At 42.2% G+C, this 18339-nt stretch overlaps 1 protein-coding gene across 1 annotated transcript; it reads left to right on the top strand.

Moving 5' to 3' along the window:
• Positions 1–12962: 12962 nt before the first annotated feature.
• On the top strand, positions 12963–17440 carry EEF1A1 (eukaryotic translation elongation factor 1 alpha 1). The gene is made up of 8 exons (XM_034060625.1): positions 12963–13048; positions 13853–14044; positions 14903–15082; positions 15214–15510; positions 15765–15915; positions 16089–16345; positions 16485–16719; positions 17038–17440. Exons 2-8 carry the CDS (start codon positions 13901–13903, stop codon positions 17160–17162), a joined length of 1389 nt encoding a protein of 462 aa, XP_033916516.1. The 5' UTR covers positions 12963–13048; positions 13853–13900; the 3' UTR covers positions 17163–17440.
• Positions 17441–18339: the final 899 nt, after the last annotated feature.

Genomic DNA, 18339 nt, shown 5'->3' with positions numbered 1-18339 from the left:
TTCACTTTTAAAACAAAATTCAACAATCAGTATAAAATATGAGAAAGGGTGCATACAGGTACACTGGGTTAACTGTATTGCTTAAGGAGGAAATTTGAAGACCAAAGTCTGTGTATCATATACTGCAAGTGGTATTGCTCACAGTAATTCCCAGTGCAGGTTAGTCATCTGTAGAGTTCTGGTAAGTTTATGACTTCTAAAGCCAAGTGATAAATTTATTCTGGTTATTTTTTCTTTATTTCTGGTGACTAACCTTCTGCCATTTTATTCCACCAAACTATAGGGTGAAAACCTTAAAATCGCTGTGCCTGTGGCTAGTTTTACATTTTCACCCTCATTTCATCTCACTTTCACTGCTGATGGTGACTCGGGAACTTCCTGGTACGCAGGGCTGTACTCTGTGCTCTTGCTTTCTCTGGTGTGATAGGAAAAAGGGCTCAGGATGGTTACTTTCTGTATGTGTGCTGTCTTTTTTAGAAAAACACAAACAAACAAATCTGACTTTTCTGTTATATTCTCCACAAATGTAGCACTGCAGCATAAACTATATGTGCCTCGAATTAACCAGAAAAAATGTGGTTATGGTGATACGTGTCGTGCTTGCAGCTCCAGCTGCAGTAATATGAGACGTGCTCACTAATTCATGCACTGGGAATTTTGTGTCTATTTTGAAACCTCTGGCATGTGCCTATTAGAAGGTAACTGAGAACTGTGTACTGACACTCTCAAGTGCAGTGATGACAGATCGTTTTTTTGAACCTTGTGGGCACTTCTGGACTGAGACTTGTCTAATGTGTCATAAGAATGACAGGACTGTAAATCATACTTCATCACTGTGGCTTACCTTAATAACCATTGGAAACCAGTTCCACTGCTGCTTGGAGAGTAGCAGGTGCGATTTTGTCCTGTTCAGAGTAGCTACTTCAAACTGTTCTGTGCTTATGTTAAGGTAAGATCAGGGTGATAAGCTGTATGTTATGCTGGATATCTTTGGTAATATGCATAGTGAAAAACAGATTTGGGCTCTTTTTGGCACAGGTTTGTGGTTTCTCTTTTCTCTTTCAATTTGAATTAATCTGTACTTACTATATTTAAAACGAGAGTACTCAGCTTCATTCATAAATGGGTAACTGCTGGGAGATGCCTCTATATTCTATGAAGAATAGAAGATGCCCTCTGGTGAATGTGATATAGGTGTTGCCTGTGTTCCAGGCGTGGTCTGCATTCCCTTTCTCTGAGCCTACTCAGAGAGAAAGTACGTGAGACACTTCACAGCTGCCATTCTGGGAGACACCAGAGAAGCCTCAGCAACAGCCTGAAAACGTTGCTGCTTTGGTTGAAATCACAATTTCAAAGCTGTGGCACAGATCATGGTCATAATTTTGGTTTTATACTGCATTTTAAAAAAGCCCTGAGGTGGTTGGTCTTGTCATCCAAAAAAATTCACTGTTCCAGCTCTTCTACAGTGATTTCCCCTCCCCCTCCCTAGGCTGCGCTTCAGGCAGTCACTGGATATCAAAATACATTATGTCTGGAAGAGAGAAAATGTGGAAGAATGGAGTGGTTTGTGAAACTGAAATGGAAAGCATATCTAGTCGTTATGTTTTTAGAAAGCTACTTAAGAATATACATGACAGAATATTGTCAACTACTGCTTAAAGGGTATGTATATTAGTTTAGCCCACTTGAAATGACAAAAACCTGGTTTGGCTTCTCTAAGGCGTGGCATAAGAGCATGGTGGTGAATAACTTTCTTTTTTTTCTTCTTCTTTTCTTTTTTCTTTTTTCCTTTATTCATTTATTTTTTAAAACCCCTAAGCAAAACTCAGTAAAACAGAAAACTCTGGATTCACTTGAGCAGTTCTGCAATTGTTTCTTATTCAAAATACTAAAAGAGTTAACTGAGTAGAAAGTGAAGAACTCATGATCGGATGTAATTGTCACATATTACCATTAACAGATCAATGGGGGTGCCTGGGTATTATCCGTTGTTGCCTGTATGCTTTGAGATGGTACCCTTTAAGTCCAAAGCCCTGTTAGCAGACATTTTACATGTGTATAGAAAGAAAAAGATGGGGAAAAAAAACATACCAATATAGAAAAGAACAACATACAATTCCTGATTAGGGTCATACAAAGACGACTAAGGTGATCTGACCTTACCTACTCATGCACACAGTGAAAAGTAATATAATGTTGTTAACTCATGAAGTTGTAAATTCTTATTTTGTGCATATTACCATTAACTTGTCTGTTGAATAACAAATACTTAAGAATTAGTAGTGGAGGAATAGACTTGCTATGGAAAAGTACTCAGAATCTTTTTGAAAGGTATTTTCACAAGGTTTAAGCATGAAATGCAGATCCAGACTTCTTAGGTATGTGTGTGGTATGTGACACAGCCTAAATTAGCCTTGATGGTTATAATGACCACATAGCTTAGTCAAGTGAATAAGTAAGAGTGCAACTTTATTTTGAAGGTAAACTGATGTAACTGAGCCATGCCACCTAAATGATGGGTCTTGCTGCTTCTGGGTTGAATCTGGAGATCATGTAGCCATGGAGTTAATTTGGTCAACTAGATGACTGAGTAGAAAACAACAACCTTTTGTTTGGATAGCCTCACTGCTTTCTCTCCCCTTTCACCTTTTTCAAGTGTATAATCACTAGATCCAATGCAGGAAATCTTTGGATAGCAGAAAGAAGCAATTCTTATGGCATGTATTCAGTTGCATAGGTTGTTTTGACATGGAATAACACCTTTCAAATTGCTGAACTCAGATGTAAGCTTAAGAGAAGGAATTAAAAAATTGTTTTGGAAGAGCCTTTCTTTTTCCTTTCATATTCTCTATATTATAGCTTGTTTTACCCACACCAGTTCCTGTCTGCTTCATAGGAATGTTGTTATTCTGAAATATTGCTAGTGGATGCTATTTCTCAAGAATATCCCAGAAGGAAAGGGGAAAGCAAGTGAACAAGAATTTCTGCTTCCTTAGTTCTTATGGGTGTGTGAAATTTGCTGGGTAACATGACTCACTGCACAGCTTTGTGAAGTAAATGGGGCAGTGTTAGCTTGCAAAGCAAGTATAAACTATTTCCCATAAATAGCGATACAGTGCTTTGTCTCTAATGACTCTACAGAGCTAAATTTAGAGAAGGAGCTAAGATATACTTTCTAAAAAGCAGCATTTCTTTACAATTGCCATGTCACTCTTGCATACACATGCATCCCCACCTTAGATGGTGGGGGTGACCCCATTCATTTGGGGGAAAGTGGGGGAGCCACTGCTTGCGTGGTTTTTTAATACTTTTACCTGTACATGATGTGTACACACAGTTAGGTGTTTCTGTGGTGAATGACAGTGTATGTGTATAAAATAGCTGGGGAGGGGGGGGGGGGAGGAGGTGATTTAATATCTGTCCTGAATTGAAAACAGTGGATAATCAAAAACTCAGTATGTGCTTTATACTTCAGATCGCCTTAAGGAATTGCAGGGACTGTGATATGGAGACTGCTCAGTTACTAAGGTAGATCTTCCTCTAGGTCTTCCTGCTTTGCTCAGATGGATTCTTGGTTGCTATTCACAGTTTCAGGAGTACACTGTCTCCTGCAAAGAGCAGAAAAGTTCCTGTTTCAGGCACCAGAGGACAGTAACACGACTCACTCATATGAATCAGTTTTCCATCTTTTTCTAAGTTGTAGTGTCATCTTTTTATGTGTTCTACTTTTATTCTGGCTTCTGGGATAGTCACATCTCTAAGCTCAAGCATCAGTCTCTTACAGTTTGTATTCTCCTCATCTCTCTTCCCCTCCATATCCTCTGTCACTGTGGTGTCCTGATGGCATGGCATGTCAGCCCTGGCTCGCTCTCATTGTGAGATTTGGCCTGGGTGCAGAAAGCTGACTCAACACCTGTTTCCAGTTTAAATGGGCCGAAGGCTGTACAAGTGTGGTACAAGCTTTTAACCCCTGAGATCCCGTCCCTCTGTGGATTGCTTTGCAGAACCACAGCTGCTGTTCTTCACAAGTATTTTTACTGATGGGACTGTAAGGAGTAGCAGCATATGTGGACTGACCTCCCCCGTAATAATAGTTAGTTGATAGCTCCTGTTGTGGAATCACTGCCTGTGGGAAAGTCATGTGCATTTTTTTTAGCATTCTTCTGGTGGTTGTTTAGAAACTGCTGGAGAAACCAAACGTGTTTCCCAGCATTTCATTTTGATAAGAAACTAGTACTGATTGAATGCTTTCTAACATCATGTCAGGAATCAACTCAGTTCCTAACAGCTCTAGCATAACCTGCCATATGCTGTGTCAGAAGTTTGTGGTACAAAATTTCTTCTCCCACCTCTCATTTTTAGTCTGACTCTTCCTTGGTTAGAGTTTAGGACTGACAATTCTATTTCCTTCCACTCCTCTCTCTTAGTTACATTAGGCTAGCTTGTTGGATTTCAGTAAAATACACTTATTCATCATATGTGGAAGATGGAATATATAGTGACATGCAGGATTAGTGATTGAAATATTTCTGAATTTCCATTCAGATGTGACTACTATAACTAAAAAGGTTGATTATCAGCAGATACAAGCACATTAAAGTCCTAGGGAGATTTCCTTACCAAGCTAAACAATATGGGCTGGAATTATGGTATAAGAAATTCATCCATGAGCACACAGATCTTCTAAGTAATGTAAATCTGGAAATAAAAGCTTCAAGAGACTTTTGGATATCTATATAGAGAAGAGATTCAGAGCAGCCCCGTGGAGAAGGACTTGGGGGGTGTTGGTCAATAAGAAACTGAACATGAGCCAGCTTCAGTGTGTGCTCACAGCCCAGAAAGCCAACTGTATCCTGGGCTGCATGAAAAGAAGTGTGACCAGCAGGTCTAAGGAGGTGATCCTGCCCCTCTACTCTGCTCTTGTGAGACCTCACTTGGAGTATTGTGTGCAGTTCTGGTGTCCTCAACATAAAAAGGACATGGAACTGTTGGAACAAATCCAGAGGAGGGCCACGAGGATGATCAGGGGACTGGAGCACCTCCCATATGAAGACAGGCTGAGAAAGTTGCGTCTGTTCAGCCTGGAGAAGAGAAGGCTGCATGGAGACCTCATAGCAGCCTTCCAGTATCTGAAGAGGGGCTACAGGGATGCTGGGGAGGGACTCTTCATTAGAGATTGTAGTGATAGGACAAGGGGTAATGGGTTAAAACTTAAACGGGGGAGTTTTAGATTGGATATAAGGAAGAAATTCTTTACTGTTAGGGTGGTGAGGCACTGAAATGGGTTGCCCAGGGAGGTAGTGAATGCTCCATCCCTGGCAGTGTTCAAGGCCAGGTTGGATGAAGCCATGTGTGATATTGTTTAGTGTGAGGTGTCCCTGCCCATGGCAGGGGGGTTGGAACCGGATAATCTTAAAGTCCTTTCCAACCAAACTATTCTCTGATTCTATAGCTCAGGAAGTATTAGTACTTGAAAGACTTCCAATAGGTACAGGGTGTTGTAGGAAGTTGGGTAACAATGGGGTTCTACCAGCTGCCCACAGAGTCTGAGTGTTTTTGTCTCTAGGTATCATCTTCAAGCATGGTGCCTAGGATGGACAAAGTATACCAGTAGAGGCTTTAATGAGTGTGAGGTTTATTTTACGTATCTTACAGCACTTCCATTTACATATCTCTGTATGTTTGCTTTTTTCACAAGAGTATGGCAGTGTTGACTCCTGTTCAGTTTGTGATCCATTCTTAACTCCATGTCCTTTTTCACAGCACTGCTGGCTAGCTGCTGCTTCTGTGTGCAGCGAACTGTTCCTTAAAAGTATAAATATTAACCTTGATTTGTTTCCTAATTATTTTGGGCTGTTTCTCTAACTTGCCCGCATTACTGTGAATTATGTTTGAAGTGCTTAGCCCTTTCCAAGTGTGCAATTTAAAAACTACATTTGTGTGTATTTATAACTGTATGTTTGTATGGTGGAATAATGTCTGTGTCCACAGAAACTGATTTGACACAACCTTTCATAGTGCTATTGGCAATTACTTTGTGCATGTGTCATGTTCAGATGGTCTCCTGCATGTCCAGTTTGTCCAATATTTTCTGAGCTTACTTATGCAAGTTGCCTGTAGGGAGTGTCAAGTCTTCCCTTAAATTAAATGATATCCACATTTCCTCATCCATGAGCCTGTTAAACCTGTCACAGTAGGAAAGATTAGTTTGATGCAATCTGCTCCTAACAAGTCTGGGGCTGTTACTTATCAACCTATTCTCTTCTAAAAATAGTTAATTTGTTCCAATGTATTATTCCAGGAATTGAAATCAGACCAACTGCCCTGTAACTGCCCATCTTATCAGCTTATGTGTGTGCTCTTTCTTCTTTTTTGTTTTCTTTTTTCTCTTCTTTTTTGTCTTCCCACCGCTTCCCCAATTTAGGGAGGCTTTTTTGTTTGTTTGTTTGGTTTTTTTTTTATCTCTTCCAGTGTTCTGGAACCTTCCTTTTCTGTAGTTTTCAAAGGTAATGAGTAGTGGCTCTATGATACCTTTATCTGGTCAAAAAGAGACTGTATTGGAGTTCACTAACTAAAACCAATGGCAGCATTTTAAGTAAATGACCCTTTCTGTTCTCCCTCTCCCCAGTCAAGTTCTTTCTCTTTCATTGTGTTTGGGGTTTTTTTACTTACATTGTTAAATATTGAGCACTTCTTCATCTGTTGGCTTACTGCTTTTAGCAAGCTGTTCTCACTGTTCATTGGCAATTACAAATAATTGGCTTCTATTTCTACCTTAACTTCACTACCAACAATCTTGAATCTTCTTATGTCTTTGTGCCCAGACTTGTGGTTCTTCCTGTATAGGATTTTCTGTCATGTGGAATTCTGGAGACTAAGCCAAAGTGCCTTTCAGTAACTTGGTATAGATTGAGCAGGTAAAGTATAAGTACTTTTCCAGATCTAGATTTATTCCCATAGTCTTTCTCGGAAATCTTTCTAAACTTTAATAATCTCGAATCTAAATTAATTGAATAAATGTCAAGCATATGCTATATGCACTAAATCTGAGCAAGGCTTCTAAATGACTTGACTTGCACCACTTCTGGTTACTGCAGTTACCACATAGCGAGAATGATGTACATGTGATTGCAGTGGAAACTAATTCTACTGCCTGAGTGATGCCAAAACTCAAAATCATAGCAGTGTCGAGACAGGAGACAGAACAATGATGGCACTTCAGCTGAAATGCTGGTGTGTCTGCATCATCCTTACTAGCCCTTCTTTCTCCTTTGGCCTATCCATCCACTAAATTTGTTGTTGTTGTCTCAAATTTGTTGCATACTTTTGCAGTCTGCACCAAAATCAGCTTTATGTTTCTCTCTCAAAAGCTGCATCTCAGGTTTCCTTGATTCATATCAACCCCTTTCTAGGAATCCACTCATAGATTCTGTCTTCCTCCTTGAAAACTTGTCTTTACTTGGGTCAGTAGGAAAGGCAGAAAGGGAGGAATGCAAAAAGTCTGCAAGATGACAACAGGGAGTTACATGTTTTCTGTTCATGATCTTCCAGCTTGCTAAGTGCACAGGCCAGCTCCAAACCTACTACATTAAGAGAAAGCAAAATTAACCATATGAGTGGACATTTAGCAAAGTTATTGGAAGAGAGCTCCATTCCTGTGAAGGTTCAGAGGAGAACTCTAAAATGCATGGTCAGTGGGTGAGGAGTTGATGTCCCACAAAAAGGTTTCATCACAGGCTTATGAGCACAAAAGGATGAATGTGTTGCTTTTGGCAAAATGATTTTTATCAGAAGAGACCAGAGCTTTAAAATGGAATTTTGGAAGTTCATGATAAATTGGGAACAAGATTCAAACTGTACAGTGATTTATGCTCAGTAACGGACACTTTATTTATACACAGTGCACTATTTCATGTATATATATATCTATATGTAATTTTATTCTTCTGTTTAGGGTATTCTTTGAACTGAACTCCTAGAAGGCAGTCCTTCATGTAGGGTGTCCAAAAAGTGGTAGGATATAGCAAAAATGTGATTCCATTTATGGAAGAGGAGCAAATGCTGTGACCTGTTTGCTAGTAGAAAGCATTAATGCAAAACCACAGAACAGTTTAACAAATTACATTGTTTCTCCATAATAGTGGTTACTTCATCAGCCCTTCACCTTTATTCTGCATTGGTGTCTAGTAACCCTGCTTTTTGCCTGGAGCCAGGTCATCAGCTGGTGTAAATTAGCCTAGCACTAGTGAAGTATATGAAGCTTTGTCAGGTGAAGGTTTTGGTTAAACTAAAGGAGGAATTGCTTCTTGGATCTGAAGGCCTGTAGTTGTCTGCATGTACCTTCCCACTCACTGTTCATTTCCAGAACAGTCTTATTGAAGCAGCCACTTGCGTAAAACACTTCTACTCTAAACCAGATATTTTCATTTTCTAGCTCAGTAATGCAGACCTCAACAGAGGTTCAGAGAATAGTGCAGAGTTTTAAATACTGCTGTTAGTTCTGGTCACATCTGCAGCATAGCCACTCTGACCCTAAACCTTCAGCATCTCAGTTCAACTAGCACTAAACATTCAGTATTAGGATCAACTGGTACTAAATATTCAACATAAATTAGCCTTCTCATGCTCTGGATAAATGTGGTTTGAAATGCTTGTCCAAAGGACTTTTTTTAAAGCAGACTAATGCTTAGAGGACAGTCCTTCACCTGCTGTAACTGGAAGGGTAGTGCCTCCCCACGGGAAACTTTGTTTTAGGAGGAACAATGCCTTTTTAAGAGGCTCATGTTAAGTTATTTAAGTTATTTAGAAGCCTTTGAAACTGTAGCTGCTGCTTCATCCCAATAGTACTCTCAATAGTTTTGAAGGCCACTTTTACCTCCTACTGTAAGACTTTATTTTCTGAACCTATAAGCAAGCTCAGCTGTGAGATCAGACAAGTTTGTTGAGGGCTTTTTCCAGGCCTTAAAGACTTCCAAGGATGAAAAGAGTTTGTTCTGTGCTGTCTCCTAAGACCGTAACTTAAGGTGTATTTATTGTTGTCTTTTTCTTTTACCAAGTGATTTTATTTATATAAAAATATCAGCTAGTAGTACAGAGCTAAGTAACTTTCAAAAGTAGCTTTTTTCCCAAGTAGTTCAGATTACCTCACCCAGTTCAGTTTATTTGTTTGGGGGGTTTTGAAGAGGGGCTTATGTCGAATCTTTTCATACATTAATAACACCTTTATACTATTACTTGTTCTTTTATTTATTAAACAGATAGTTGTAAAATCTGATAGTAAATGTTAGGATCATAGAGGGAAAATATTTCATAAACAGATGTAGGTGCTTTTTATTCCTACTAAGAAACAATGCATTGAAGAGCACTTACAGATGCAAGTACAGCTGTGTGTGCTCATGCTATATTTTGTGTTGAACGTTTGGACTAATTACAACGATAATTGTTAACGTAAGTATTAGAAAGCATTTCACAATATGTAGGGGGTTAATTGTATTACTAAATAATGCTTGGACTAGAATCTGGTTTTGCTAATGACCAATTACTATTGGTAATTTTGGAGTACTTTTCCATCACACTTTCTGAAAGTGCCCTCAAGAAATCTTGGTGCCTCTTCCATATATAGTAAGCTTGATAAACAGTTCATAAGATCTGTGTTTAAAGTCTTGTGCTTATTAACTCATTTTGCTTACACTTCTGAACGACCTTGTTCTTTGCAGATAAAATAGTTGTATAAGCACTAGTTACCTTCATCTTTGTGCAGGAGTCCAACCAAAACAATCCCACTTCCACATGCATGTGGGAGAGTTAAAAATTCTTTAGAGATGTTCAGTGAGCACATCTTTTATTCTCTAGAATGATTTCACTGGCTGTGACTGTGTTCTAAGCTTATAGCACATTCTGTACGCAGTGGAGCCTCATGCTAAAATGAAGGTAATGCCACAGTAGTTTCTGTGATCTCAAATCCAGTTAACATTTATTTTTAAAGTTTGAATATTTGGCTTATGTATACTGACAGCATAGCTTTCATTTTAATATCACTTGATCTGAGATTCAAACCCCCTTTTTAAATAGTGGCTATTCTATAGGTTTCTACATTAGAAATGCTTTAGTGACCCCCGTCTACGTGTTTTTACACTGGAGGTAGATGTGGACATAGCTTATGCTCACCAGTGGTCGAGGGAGAATGAGTAATTTTTCTCCACAAAGTTCTTCCTATTTCTGAAGTCAGTCTGGATTTAATAAGCACTATTCCAAAGCCTGTAAGACCTTGACTTCTTAAAACCTCTTATTTCTGTTTCTTCTTTAGTGTTTCATACCAAAGAGATGAGCTTTTCCAAATGAACAAAATCAGAAATTTTTAACAGGCTCTTTGCATAAAGGATGCAGTTCAGTGTGTGCCTGTCTGTGCTGAGAGGATTCTTCAGAATGCATTTCCACTGAATTATGTGAGGCTACTGATATATCTAAAGCTCCCCAGCTGTATAAATATTTGTGAAATTGATAATAGGAATGTTCCACTAATAGAAAAGACAATGAGAGATATACTAGTTGTTGAGAGAATAAAAGCATGTATTAGATTAAAGAGGAAATAATAACATTCTTTTGAAAACTCAAAGAAATGAAGGTGAGGAAAAAAACAACTGTTGTAAACTTGGACTGTGGTTAAAGTTCATCAAACAAATTCAGCTTTCATAGCTTTCAGCTATGTACACACCGCAGAAATTGCCATCTTCAGAAATGTGTAGTTCTAAATGCCTTTATTTATTAAATAGTCTTCTAAAAATAAAATAATCCCTTCAAAAAAGAAATGTGCAGTTTAGTATGGGTCATGTGAGAAATCGGTAACATTTCCTTTCTCCTCTCCCTGTTGAGGCACAAGTCATTGACTGCATTTGGAAAGTGTTAACCTACGTTTTTATGAGAATGGTTATTTTGATAGATCAGTCCATTAAAAGTACCCCCTACTGCAATGCACATCTTAGAAGCTAACTTCAAACCATCCTGAATAATAAAGCTTTTCAGCTGTATTTACAAATGGTCTTGACTTTCTAGGAGACCCAAAAAGTGTTGCTTAGCTTTCTTACCAAATTTTACCCTTTGGTCCTCAAACTGAGCCACTAAATCACTTTATGGAAATGCATTTCCACTTCCAGAAAGTGATCCACCTGCATTTTCCTGCCCTTCTGTAACTGTCTTCACTAATAACAGCCACTATTAACATTTCTGTTAGTTTTGAGGAAAGCTGAACCATCTCTAGCTTCCCATAATCATTAATCTTCTGACTAAAGAAACACAGGAGAAGAACTTGATGACTTTAATCCTTTCTTTAAAATTAGTGAAACTATTTAATGATACTGGAACCTGTTTGCAGGTTTTACTCTGAAAACAGATTTTTGTATAAAAGGTGAATTCTAAACTCAGCATCATCTCTGAAGTGACATCTCTCAAATTCCTTTTCTTCTTTGTTTTACAAAATGTACCCTTTTTTCTTTTTTTTTTTAATTTTGCATGTGGAATAATACCTGATATTTTGGAAATGAGTCAATTCCACAGCAGTCCGTGAAATGCTAAGTTTACAGTTCTTGCTGTAGGGAATTTGATAATGGGTTTATCTCAGCTGGAAGAGCTTGGAGTCAAGTGGAGTGTAGATGCATGAAGTGGGGCTTTTTTACTTTGTTGTTCCTCTTTGGTTTTGAACAAGAAGCCCTTTCCATGTTTTACAACTGTTATCGGAAGAGCATACCAACAAATGAATAGGATTATAGTTGTGTGTATGTAACTGTTTCTAACACAGGCATATAATGTATCTGAAGAAGAAAACAGAGCATGTAGCTTTGTGCCCTTTGCAGATCATTTTAAAGGAATACACACAGATAATTGTTCAACCTATCAGCTTCATTTCACATTAATAGGCATGAGAGATGTTTTCAATAATTTCCTTACATCAGTTAGAAGTGAGTAAACCAGAAAGCAATCCACTGGAATCACAACGGCTTTTATTTCTGATGTGGTGAGCTGTTCTGTGACTCTTCATTGCCATGATTTCAAACATACTGTGATAGGGGCTTGCCAGTTTTCTCATGTGAGAACACGGTATGGGGACACTTCTTACCGATTGGGTTCCTTGCAGAGCCCCGTATCTTTAATGGTTAAGCGATTCTCTTTAATATACTTACACTTCAGATGCATCTATCCTTGAGGTGAGTCTGTGCCAACTCAAATTTTGTTCTCTAATAGGATGAGGAAAACAAGAAAAAGCTTGTGCCTCATTTCCCCCCCCCCCCAAGTTCCTTTCTCCTTTTTTTCCTTTCTTATTCCGGCGTACTGTTTCCTGGAATTCCTGCCATCTCCCTCCTTCCGGCGAAGGAGGTGGGCCTCCGTTTCTGGGAGACTTGCAACACTGATGCTCGGGGGGATTCGTGCCTTCCCTGATCTTAAACAGGTACCAGAGCTGGGCTAGCCAGCGCAAACAACTCAGCGTTCACCATCTCACTGACCGAGTTCTTTTGCGTCCCTAATGAGAAACAATTCATGTGCCTGGGGCTGCTCCCTAGGGACTTTCCTCAACTGCCGCATCCCTCTGGACCGGGCCGTGATGCAACATGTGACGCTGCCTCCCGCCCGGCGCGACGCCCTCGGGGCTCCCGCTGATCTCTTCGGTGCTGCCCCACTTCCCCGGTTCACCTAGGCCGCTTCCGACACCGCCGCTGGAAGGGGCATCCCGCCGCTCCCCCACCACGGCTCAGCCGGCTCGGCGGCAGCAGCAGCACACAGCCGCCCGCTAACCGGGGAGGCCGCGGGGGGCTCCAGTACAGGCGGGAGGGAAGGGGCCCCGCGGGGCTGGGAGTGGTCCCGATGCCGGCCTCTGGGACACGCACCCCCGGGGCGGGGACGGGAGCGCCCTTTGGCCAGGCGGGGCTGCGAGGAGGGACGGAGGGGCCGCCGGGATTGGTGACGTGTCTGTCCAACCCCGCCCCGCGCAGAGTATATAAGGGGTGGCGTTCACGCTGTCGGTCTTTTTCGCTACGGGTTTGCCGCCGCCTTGAAGGTGAGATGCGGCCTCGGGGCCAGCCGGGCCGGGCCTGGAGTGACCGCGGGAGGGGCAGGGGACCTGCGCACCATGGGGGCATGGCTAGCGCCGAGTACGGGGGTGGCCGCGACTGCGGAGTGGTGCGCTGGGGATGGGGTCTGAGGGGTAGGCGGAAGGAGAGGGAGGGACCGCGGGGCAGGCGGCAGAGTGCGCGTCGGGGTGGTGGCGACGCATCGTAACTTCGGTCCCCCTCCTCGCTTCCCTCCCGGACTCGGGGAGCGACGTGCCCGTGCCCATGCCGGCGTAGGGCGGGAGGCGCCCGGTCGGCCCCTCAAAGCGTTCGGGCGGCGGTGGGGCCAGGATCCGCGGTGCGTGGCTGGCGGCGGCTGGGCCCGTGGGCTTCCGTGGGGGCTGGGGGAACGGAGCACGAGTAAAAAAATGGCCGCTCCTTAACACAAAATGGAGGACGCGCGGCCCGGGCGGGGTGAGTCACACAAAGGAGCGGGCCGGCCCCGCCCTCCATGCTGCCCGTCACCCTGCCGCGCCGCCGCACCGCTCCTCGGCCGCCGCGGGTAACTCGAGCCCGGCAGCGGTGCGGGGAGGGGGCGACAAGAGGGGCGCTGCGAGGGGGCCTTCGGCCGCCGTTCTCCCGCTTCGCCCCACCCTTCCCGGGGCGGGGCCGAGGCCCCTGTCCCGGCCGGGCCACCCTACACGCGGCGCCGCCATTGCCGCCCTTGTGGGTCTGGTGCCCCTCGGCAGGATCCCACCGTGAGGGTGTTCACACCGGAGGTGTGACCAGTTTGTTTTCTGGGGCGCTTCCAGGTGTCGATTCTCTTTTGCCGAAAGAAAGAACTTGACTAACATCCAAAAATGGGAAAGGAGAAGACCCACATCAACATCGTCGTCATCGGCCACGTCGATTCTGGCAAGTCCACCACCACTGGTCACCTCATCTACAAATGCGGTGGTATCGACAAGAGGACCATCGAGAAGTTCGAAAAGGAAGCTGCTGAGGTGTGTGGGCCTGGGACATGCGGCAAGATTTCAGGGCTCAGGAAGGAAACGAGAGACTTGGTTCCAGAGCTTGAGTTGCAAACTGTTCTGTGGCCACAGGGAGGCAGCTTGGTTGCAACTGTTCTGCTAGCCAAACGAGCACGCCGGTTATGCTGTGGCCACAGGGAGGCGGTTTGGTTGCAGTTGTCCACCTAGCTGAACAAGGGCTGAAGTGCTGAATCCGCCATTACGTTAGGTGGCAAAGCTCAAATTGTGAAGTGTGGGACTAAAGAAAGGTGGGGTAAAGTCATATTTGTGTAATGGGAAAATAAGCTGAATCCCCAGCTTCAGTCTTTGCATGCATGTAGGTAAGGTTTGCTTCTGAAAATGTGAAAGGTATGGATTTTAGTGTTTGAACTTGTAGAAAGCTTTATTGATCATAATTTTTCTTATTTTCCTATGTAATAACAGCATAGGTGTTAATAACTACGCAACAGAATGAAATGCAGCAAATGTTGGGTTGAGTGACAGTGAAAATGTTGATTATCACAGGGATTGCACTAGTAAGAGCTTAAATTTGTAGAGGACACTTGATAGCTGGACTTGGGCTCAAGAGAGATCTATCATAAGGATGTGTTAGCACAATTAACAAGCTGTCAGAGGGCTGAACTGTCAACAGGTTAAATAACAGAAAGCAGTTGGCATCTCTCACTGGTAGTGCCAAGTGTATCTTGTTGCTTGTTCTACAAGCAGGAACATTTTTCAGTGTTAAACTACTTTCTATTCTTAGAGTTTGCTCTCCAGTGAGTGCATGGTCTTCTTGAAGAAAATGCATAATCAAAAAAATTGGGAAAAAAAAACTTTTATTTTAATCCATAGATGGGCAAAGGTTCCTTCAAATATGCCTGGGTTTTGGACAAGCTGAAGGCTGAGCGTGAGCGTGGTATTACTATTGATATTTCCCTGTGGAAATTCGAAACAAGCAAATACTACGTCACCATCATCGATGCCCCTGGACACAGAGACTTCATCAAGAACATGATTACTGGAACTTCTCAGGTGTGTAAATGGAGTTAAAGATTTTGGGAGTTCAGGCAGATTGTTCGTGGGTTGGTTGTGAGGGGTTCCCCTAATGCCTTGACACATGTGCAAGCATTATAATGATGGTAGGTTTTGTCTTCTTTTCAAAGGCTGATTGTGCTGTCCTCATCGTTGCTGCTGGTGTTGGTGAGTTCGAGGCTGGTATTTCCAAGAACGGGCAGACCCGTGAGCATGCCCTTCTGGCTTACACCCTGGGTGTAAAACAGCTGATTGTTGGTGTCAATAAGATGGATTCCACCGAGCCACCTTACAGCCAGAAGAGATATGAAGAGATTGTCAAAGAAGTCAGCACTTACATCAAGAAGATTGGCTACAACCCAGACACTGTAGCTTTTGTGCCAATTTCTGGTTGGAACGGAGACAACATGTTGGAGCCTAGCTCTAACGTAGGTTTGACATCTGTTTATACTGAGAAATAAAACTTAGAGGGTTGCAGAGATAAATTATGCAACAGGAAAATGCACTTTTTTTATATATATATAGTTATGTTTGGGAGTGCCAAGGTCAAAAATCCCCAGCATTTCACAAATTCTTACTTAGACATAATATAGCAAGATAATGCTAAGACCACTTGGTCTTTTCTAGTATATTGCCATTAAAATTGGCAGACAGTTTATGCTTGGGTTTGTTTTTCTTACAGATGCCCTGGTTCAAGGGATGGAAGGTTACCCGGAAGGATGGCAATGCCAGTGGAACCACCCTCCTTGAAGCCTTGGATTGCATCCTGCCACCAACTCGTCCAACTGACAAACCTCTGCGTCTGCCTCTTCAAGATGTCTACAAAATTGGCGGTATGTGTTCTCTGTAATGCCACTCTCACTAGCCAGCAGCAGCTAATACATGGGGCAGGAATGCAGGGTTTTTGCCTGAGAGATTTTTTGCTTTAAGTGGAAAAGCTGAATGCTGTTCTTCCATGTAAGGGCATATATTCATTGAACTGAATTACTGATTGTCTGTTTTGCAGGCATTGGTACTGTACCAGTTGGCCGTGTGGAAACTGGTGTTCTCAAGCCAGGCATGGTGGTTACATTTGCCCCTGTCAACGTTACAACTGAAGTAAAATCTGTTGAGATGCACCATGAAGCCCTGAGTGAAGCTCTGCCTGGTGACAACGTCGGCTTCAATGTTAAGAACGTGTCTGTGAAAGATGTTCGCCGTGGCAATGTTGCTGGTGACAGCAAGAATGATCCTCCAATGGAAGCTGCTGGCTTCACTGCACAGGTAATTTTTACAGCTCTCTGGAAACACTTAAAATACAGCTCTGAAACCTACATGTAGGCATGTGAAAACCCAGTCTTTGTGTAGGACATACCAGTACTCAAAATTACCTAGGTGTTAACTTGGCTTTTTGGTTGTTTAGGTTATTATCCTGAACCACCCTGGCCAAATCAGCGCTGGTTATGCCCCTGTGCTGGATTGCCATACTGCTCACATTGCATGCAAGTTCGCTGAGCTCAAAGAGAAGATTGATCGTCGTTCCGGCAAAAAGCTGGAGGATGGCCCCAAATTCCTGAAATCTGGAGATGCTGCCATCGTTGACATGATCCCTGGCAAACCCATGTGTGTTGAGAGCTTCTCTGACTACCCTCCTCTTGGTAAGCCATTTCCTAAAACATGTTAATATTGATGTCTGGGAAAGATGCTGCTTAATTTCTTGTGTTGGGATGGAGGATGTTTTCTGAAATGCTATCAAAAGCTATGATGTCAACAGATACTTCAAAGCAGGACCAGAACTTCAGTGGTACAGGGGTAGTCTCCAGATAATTATGTTTCACTGTCCCAGTCTCATGCATTTCACTGAACTAAAGTGCTATTGGCCCACTCTACCCCAAGTTGTGTGTTGCTGCTGTGTGGATACCGCTGCGGGAATGGAGCCTTGGACAAAAGTCATAAACCATGTTTCTTGTTTCCAGGTCGTTTTGCTGTGCGTGACATGAGACAGACGGTTGCTGTTGGTGTCATCAAGGCAGTTGACAAGAAGGCCGGAGGAGCTGGCAAGGTCACAAAGTCTGCCCAGAAGGCCCAGAAGGCTAAATGAAAATTCTGTCCATCAGCTGCCACCTCAGTTTTAATCAGTGGTGGAAGAACGGTCTCAGAACTGTTTGTCTCAATTGGCCATTTAAGTTTAATAGTAAAAGACTGGTTAATGATTACAATGCATCGTAAAAGCTTCAGAAGGAAAGGAATGTTTGTGGACCATTTGTTTTGTGGCAGTCTAAGTTATTAGTCTATAAAATCGATAAATTTTTTAAAATGGAAACTTGACCAAAAATCTGTCACAGAATTTGAGACCATTAAAACAGAAGTTCAATGCTACGTCTCTGTCTTCTTTGGGTTAGTGTTAAGTTGATAAAAAAACAGTCCTGGTGGGATCAGAAAAGATAAATCTTGCTGGAGTATGTTCAGAAGCTGCAGAGCAAATACTGAAATTGGTTGTTTCTGAATAGTAAAAGTCAGCTGCAGGTTTAGTTTTAGCTGATCTAAGCCTTAAAAATTTTAACTCCTGTGGTGCTTTCTTTAAAGATACCTTCTAGATTGGACAGCACAAGTACCAGGTAACATGTCGTGGCGTGTTGGTGCATTCTGTAATGCATTGAGGTAACCCAAGAAAACTGTATTAAGAGGAAACTGAAGAAAATCACATTTAACCTTGGAAAAGGCAAAGAATCAAGTGTTGCGTTTCCCATAAATCTTGTACACAGTTTTTTTTCTAATTGCTAACAGATTTTTTTTCCTGGGGAACTGATGACCTGTTGTGTATGTCTTCCAAGAGAAGCACTTAAAAATGTTATCTAAATGTTTTCTAATACGCAGATATTGAATAGCTAAATTTCAAAACCAAATTTTGTGCAGAAGGATGCTTTGTCAGGTTATCTCTGTGTGACCCACCATGAATCAGCAGGTGTTTGACAAGATGGTGTGTATACTTGTGCTGCCTGACAGCTTTCAGGTTCTCTGCTGTGTCAAGGATGTTTCTGGGATGGAGAACATAGTGGTGGGTTTCCCAGAGCAATGTGATAAATGCACCAAACGCCATGGTGGGATTGTATACCTGTTTAACAATGGGGTTGAAGATTGGAATCAAACAATTGGACTTAGGTTACTAGTCTGAAAGATTACTGTTAATAACTAGATAAAATAATTGAAGTAAAGCATTTTGGGCTATGAACTACCAGCTGTGATAAACGAGGGTTCCAGACATAGGTCTTTTGAAC

This window comes from Melopsittacus undulatus, chromosome 3 (assembly GCF_012275295.1).
Source record: "Melopsittacus undulatus isolate bMelUnd1 chromosome 3, bMelUnd1.mat.Z, whole genome shotgun sequence".
Classification (NCBI taxonomy): domain Eukaryota; kingdom Metazoa; phylum Chordata; class Aves; order Psittaciformes; family Psittaculidae; genus Melopsittacus; species Melopsittacus undulatus.
This window is presented reverse-complemented; position numbering and strand designations above follow the sequence as displayed.